Genomic DNA, 7,144 nt, shown 5'->3' on the forward strand with positions numbered 1-7,144 from the left:
CAGGCACACACAGGCAGGAACAGGTAACAGACATTTTACAAAAACAAGTTTTATGCCTCTGTAAAAAAACAAATGACTGAAGTCAAATTTAAATAGTATATGTAAGAGTTAAAGTTGTGTTTGGTTTCAGCTAAAGTTGAACATACCTGAAAACTCAACCTGAACCAGGAAATACCTTCAAACTGAACAAGCCTGTAAAACCAAATGACTCTTGTTCGTTCTTCAGTTTAACTCCAACACACTGAACATGGTGGCGAAGCTAGTGATCCTGTTCCTCCTTTTTCACGCTGCATCTACAGGTAAGATTGGGATCCACAATCAAAATATATAATAATTTACTTGGCAATGCTATTCTTAGGAAAATGCAACTAAAATGTGTCAGCAGACAGGTGAATCTAACTGTACAAGTTAAAAAGATTAAAAATGTATTTACAACAGATGTGACAAATAAATGCACTGCTCTGATAGTTGTGTGTATTAGATTTAGTGAAAGAAAGCAGTAAGAGACACTTCAATAACTACTTAAGCTAAACACACAGAACCTTTAAAACAGATATGTACATGTTAGAGCATTTATAATTATACAATATAATTATAATTAAAAGATTAAAGATACCCAAAACTGGTGAAATTTTCACTTTTCAACCATCAAAAGAATGTGAACCGGTTGCTGGTTCAATTTCAGCTGGAGAATTACTTGAACATCTGGCATAAAACTCTGCCAACACAGATACTGCTAGCTGCTGTGGTGATTTTTCAATAATAAATAATAATGCGCAATTGTAGACAAAGGAGATTATAGCCCTTCTCAAGGATTTACAAGAATCACAGTTTCCATGGGAGATTCAAGTAAGGTGTCCTAATGATTTATAATTACTGAATTAATGTTTTTGACACTACTGTTTCTATTTAGTGCATGTGTAAAAAAACAAAACAAAACAAAAACCCTTTCTCATTTTTTTTTGCTGTTTGTGAAGCCTAATATAGACCATCCAATCACTTAAACACTGCAATTCAAGGTATAATCAAATCAATGTTATCCTATTGGAATGACTACTGGGATATAGTGGATCTCCATTCACTCATATCAGGATAGAGAGATGCACACTGCGCTGTAAATTCATTAAAATATCTCAATAAAAACCGACTCTGCTCAAGGAGGAAATAAAACAGTACTTTTGTTTGGGGGAAGAGAGGTTGGAGAATATCCTGGTCTACAGTTGTGTTTATCTCTGTATTCAGAGTTGATAATAATAGTCCAACAGGAAAGCAGCATCCATTCGACATTTAATCCTGGAAATCCACACCTTCTCAAAGTTATAACCCACACTGAAAACAATGGAAATCTTGGGAAGTTGCAATCCACCAGGAAAACAATGGAGTCTAAATCCTTCTGAGTTAATAATCCAATATGGCAAAGAATGAGCAGAGTAAAAGTGAAAAATAAATAATACTAAAAACAACTTGCAAGTGCACAGTTTGAGCAGTGGTTCAGGCCACTTAGTTCTCTGCTGGAATTTCCAACTGAGAGCCAATTATCTGAGCTGCTCATCTTACAGAACACAAAGGGAAGAACAAAGAATGTTCCTGGGTGCCCTCTTTTTCTATGCTGCCAAGTGGACATTTGCCTCCCTCTCTCTCTCCCCCTGTCTAGCATTTACATAAAGTCATCTGACTTTTACACATGCATTATTTAAAGTTTAACTTTAAAATCACTTCATCACATTTTCTTCTTTTCTGTGTTACTCTCAACATAGAAAAATCCATTACATATGAACATTCAGTCACATATGAATATACTTCACGTAATGGTTCATTCATTACATGTAGAATACCAGTCAAAATTTTGGACATATCTTCTCATGTTTTTTCTTTATTTTCATGACTATTTACTTTGTTGATTCTCACTGAAGACATCAAAACTATGAATGAATACATATGGAATTATGTAGTAAAAAAAGTGTGAAATAACTCAAAATACATTTTATAGTTTAGACACTTCAAAATAGCCACCCTTTGCTTTGAATACTGCTTTGCATACTCATAGCATTCTCTCGAGCTTCATGAGGTTGTCACCTGAAACGGTTTTCCAACAGTCTTGAAAGAGTTCCCAGAGATGCTGAACACTTGTTGGTTCTTTTGCCTTCACTCTATGGTCCATCTCATCCCAAATCATCTCAACTGGGTTTATTTGCTTTGTTGGTTATTATTATTATTATTATTATTATTATTATTATTATTATTATTATTATTATTATTATTATTATTATTAATCTATGTTTCTGTTTTTTCGTGTTTAGGGATTCGTTCTTAGGGTTTGTGTCTCATGTTTAGTGTAGGTTCAGTTCTGGCTCTAGTCTGCGTCTTTGTGTGGTGGTTTCTTGTTTCCTGTTTTATTGTGAAAGTCCGTGTCTTATGTGAGTGTATTCAGTTTTGCCTCCCTTGTCTCGTCTCGTCAATTACTTCCAGCTGTGTTCCCCACCTGTGTGTAATCTCCCTGTGTTCTTCTGTGTGTATTCAAGTCATGTCTTCTTATATTGTAGTCACTGGTCTGTCTGTGAATCTACTGCGCATCGTCCATGTGCCTCTGAGCACCCTCCTTCTTGTTTGCGTTTAGTAGTTTAGTTTTCCCAGTTCAGGTTATCTTTAGTTTTGTTTGCCATTTTCAACTTCTGTTTTGTCTTACTATAAACCTCCTTCACACCTCCACGAGTGCCTGCAACTGGCTCCTCCTTTATTTTTCTCCACACGTGACAGTGAGAAGGAGTGTCCAAACTTTTGCCTGGCAGTGTAATTCTAGATCAGTAAGATTTGTCTTTAGCACATTCTCACAGACAAGGTCTAGACCTTTTCACTACTTAACTACATTTGTCAATTAACATATTGCTGAAATTCATATTTTGATTTGCCTGTGATTAAAAATAAAGATGATCTGATATTAGCAAAAGCATACAAACTCTGTTGTAGCACTCTATAAAAGACTGGATGTTGTTGTTGATGTACACTCTCTCTAATGTACTGAAAGGTAAGCCGGGGGGAGTTAAATCTCTGTCTATCCCCACCCTTTTCAATAGTTGACATGGTGACACCTTCCCATTGAAATGCATTATGTAAAAATTAGTTCTCACTGATACAATCGTTCCACCTTGGAAAAAGAACAGTTCAAAGAAATAATTTAAAGCTCAAAACAACCATGCTATTGATGCAATTATTATAGGCTCAAATAATCTTGTTCAAAAGTTTTTATGACTGTTTTACATTGTTGGCCCCACACATTTTTACCAAAATAAGATCAAGATGGTCTGTTGTCAAGTTTTATTGTTCATTAGACTTCATCAGCCTGCTGCAGACACTTCTGTTGCCTTTACTGTATCCCAATGAATCAGTCATATTTCTAAACGTCTTTCTACATGTTTTATTTGGTTATTTGCTAACATCTTAAACATCTGTCTGTCCTACAGTGAGCCATATGCTGAAGTATTTGGGCACTGGAACCTCTGGAAACCCAGACATCGCAGAATTTATGTTTGTTTTAGAAGTTGATGACACAGAGGTGCTTTATTGTGACGCCAGCAAGAAGATAGTAGAACCAAGACAGGACGGTGTGAAAAAAATGCTTGATGACAACCCTGGCGCACAGAGGGAGTACACTCAAGAGTGTTTTGAGCATCAGCCAGGCATTTACCAAAACTCGATTTCTAATTTAAAGCAGCTGTTAAACCAAAGTGGAGGTGCAGTACTTTCTTTGATATATTATGTCATATTATTATGGATGTATCTAAACAAAACTGATTTATGTAAAATTAATTAAAATAATTATCATTTAAAATATTTACAGCCTTAATTTTGTGTTTCTTAATTAAGACCATGAAACCTGATGTAAAACATACATATTTACTTGTTGTAATTACTTAATTGTTCTAAATCTTAGTCTTATATTTAAAATAGCTAGGTTTTGTTATTGTCTTCAAACCTTTTAACTTTCTTTCAGGTTCTTACACTTTGTAGTCTATGTATCTATCAGCTGACTTCTGTGCTGAAACAGTCTTTACCTCTAGTGTTTAATCTTTTCTTTTAATATTGAATAATCACATCCGAGCTGGTTTTAAATCATCCACAATTCGAGTCTCCACAGTAGGCTCCATTAGATCAATAAAGGTTGTCAGAATCTGACTTGAATCATGATGAAAATGCAGACCTTTGAGGATGGAAATGTGTCACATGATCTACAATTAACACACATAATTGTAATATTTGTTTCTTCTTCTCTTTTCAGGTGTTCACATTTTACAGTGTATGATTGGCTCTGAAGTGAATGAAAACTCTGGAGAGGTAAAAGGCTTTTTACAGTTAGGTTACAATGGAGAAGGCTATCTGGAATTTGATCTAAAGACAATGTCGTGGATCCCACTGAAACCAGAGTTTAACATTGTCAAACAGACAATGGATGGTGACAGAAATCTAATTAAATACCTTGGAAACCTCTTCGGTACAATTCTTCTAGAGAGATTGAAGATGTTCTTGGATTATGGGAGCAGCTCCTTGAACAAAACAGGTAGAAGATATGTTGAAAGTCAGAGTTTTCCATGTTACAAAAGTGAGTCTCTTTTTACCTGGCCAAATCACTCTGATAACTCTCATGACACCAGAGGTTTACCCACAATGTGCAAATAACCAGAAAAAAGCTGATTTATTTACATGACATTTATATGAATGTTCATGGTTGAAAGAGATTTACATGAACACAATCCATGGTAAAATTATAGCACAATACAGCCTTATGCAGCTGCCGCAAAGCTGGTGACTCTTTGGCTCTAATTCAGAGTTTTCAATTGCATATTGATTTTTATCTTTAAATGTATTCTTTGATTTATTTAAAACTTTTCCAGCCACACATATATCCTACTGGTACTGTGCTGTTTTTCATCAAATATGTACACTACACATGCTTTACTCCTGACAATATATATTTTTCTTAATATTGCCAAATTAAATTTCTTCATCTTTCTTCTTTTTTCCTTTCTTCCCCATTTTTCATCTCATATTTACTTCCATCCATTATCACTCAATCTCTTTCCAATACTCCCTCTCTCCAGTTCTTCCCCCAGTGTCTCTCCTCCAGAAGACTCCCTCCTCTCCAGTCAGCTGCCATGCTACAGGTTTCTACCCTGACAGAGCTGCGATTTTCTGGAGGAAAGATGGAGTGGAGATTCATGAAGGTGTGGATCCTGGAGAGATCCTCCCCAACAATGATGAGACCTTCCAGATGAGTGTTGATCTCAATATTTCATCAGTCACACCTGAAGACTGGAGGCGATACAACTGTGTGTTTCAGCTCTCTGGTGTGAGCGAGGACATCATCATCAAACTGAATAAAACAATTATCAAAACGAACTTGGTGAACAACAAAACACATATTGATGCAGGTGAGAGATAAAAAATTTGATTAGTCTTGTTCAATTATACAAATTTGTCTATCTATCTTTCTATCTATTAGGGGTGCAACAATACTCGTATCAATATGTATCGAACAATAATTTTTTTAAAATTTATTTTATCAACTTTTCTTCTGACGATGCTGTCTGTGTTGAGCGCTCAGTGGATCTGCGTTCGACTACGCCGCCTAGGCTGCACTGTCGAGTGTAGATCCACTGAGTGCAGTGCAAGCTAGCAAGACAGAAGCTAAGCTCGTTGCAACATGGCAACTGCCTCAATGCTACCCGAAATTGAACCTCCCCCACCCTCATTCAGATCTGGTGTTTGGAACTATCTTGGTTTTCATGTGAAGCATGACCCTGATGGTAAGCGCGTCATGGACAAAAGTAAAACAATTGGTGGGAACTACTGCGTTAGCGCAGTTAGCTCGTTAACGTGTTGACGCCATCCAGCCCCACGCATGGGGCGATCCGCGGTAACTTGTAAACGGAGATTTGCCGCATTATGGCGTTAATGTCATTTTAACGAGATTAACGCTGACAGCACCAGTGGGAACACAACAAATATGACTGCACATTTACGCCGACATCATCCTAGTGCCAAGACAAGTGGAAGCAGACAAAAACAACAAGCACGCATGCTACAAACTTTACCCGAGACATTGGGCAGCCGTTAGCACATGATTCTCCTTATGGGGACCTGATATGTTTAATATGCTGCTGAGAATATAGCCCAGAAGAAGCGTATAGTATAGCTTTTATTTTGGAAAGAGCCATTTCTCTGTAATAAACTCTCTTTTCCAAAGATGAGTGATTTCTCAATCAGATAGATTTATTTATTATTTTGTTGTTTCAGCAACATTAAATTTAAAAACTGTACTTTTGAGTTAAAATATATATTTATAATTTAAATAAATGACAAATTAAAAAGGCATGAACATTTTTTTGTATCGAAAACATATCAAACCGTGACACCAAAGCATCGAACCGAACCGTGAATTTTGTGTATTGTTGCACCCCTATTATCTATCTATGCATATATGTATATATACATATACACATACACGCACAATATGTTCACAATAAATATGTAATTATTAATACTGTGGAATAAATGTATTTCTATTTTAACTTGCTTCATCTGCCACTTTTATCATGTTTTTTTTTTTTAAATTGTGCAGAGTTGCCCATCATTATTGCAGCCTTTGTTCTTGTTTTGATCATCATTGTTGCCATTGGAATTGTTGCTTACAAAAAAAAGAAAGGTAAGAAATTGAAATGAGCAGACTTTCCCAGTCAAATGATAGCAGCAGTGCAATACTCAGTTACATTATTTTTGAGAAATACACAAATAAAGTTTAATTGTCAGATTTTTTAAAAAGTGGCAAAAACTTAAATGATGTTTTTCCCTTTTAATTCAGAAAGCCATCCATCACCTTGTAAGTACAATGTTATTTTTCTCTGATCTGCCATGCATTCTGGGGTTTAAATAAATAATTTTACTAATACTGTTCCTTTTATTATTAAATATTTAAACTGAACAGCTCCTAGCATCATCATAGAATTGAATGGGAGATCTGGTACAGAATCACCGGACTCAGCACAGAGATCTGGTACAGAATCACCGGACTCAGCACAGAGATTGGCTACAGAATCACCAGACTCTGCACAGAAATTGGCTACAGAATCACCGGACTCTGCACAGAGAT

At 35.9% G+C, this 7,144-nt stretch overlaps 1 protein-coding gene across 1 annotated transcript; it reads left to right on the forward strand.

The window, feature by feature from the left end:
• Positions 1-7: 7 nt before the first annotated feature.
• LOC102204660 (major histocompatibility complex class I-related gene protein-like) lies at positions 8-7,140 on the forward strand (the record flags this gene model as incomplete). The annotated part of the gene is made up of 8 exons (XM_005751399.1): positions 8-23; positions 131-299; positions 3,462-3,731; positions 4,277-4,555; positions 5,097-5,426; positions 6,617-6,700; positions 6,857-6,874; positions 6,980-7,140. Coding segments are annotated over exons 2-8 (1,194 nt in total), but the record flags the coding sequence as incomplete, so codon positions are not given.
• Positions 7,141-7,144: the final 4 nt, after the last annotated feature.

This window comes from Pundamilia nyererei, unplaced genomic scaffold (genome assembly GCF_000239375.1).
Source record: "Pundamilia nyererei isolate P.nyererei 1_Seehausen unplaced genomic scaffold, PunNye1.0 scaffold00309, whole genome shotgun sequence".
In the NCBI taxonomy this organism is placed as follows: Eukaryota; Metazoa; Chordata; class Actinopteri; order Cichliformes; family Cichlidae; genus Pundamilia; species Pundamilia nyererei.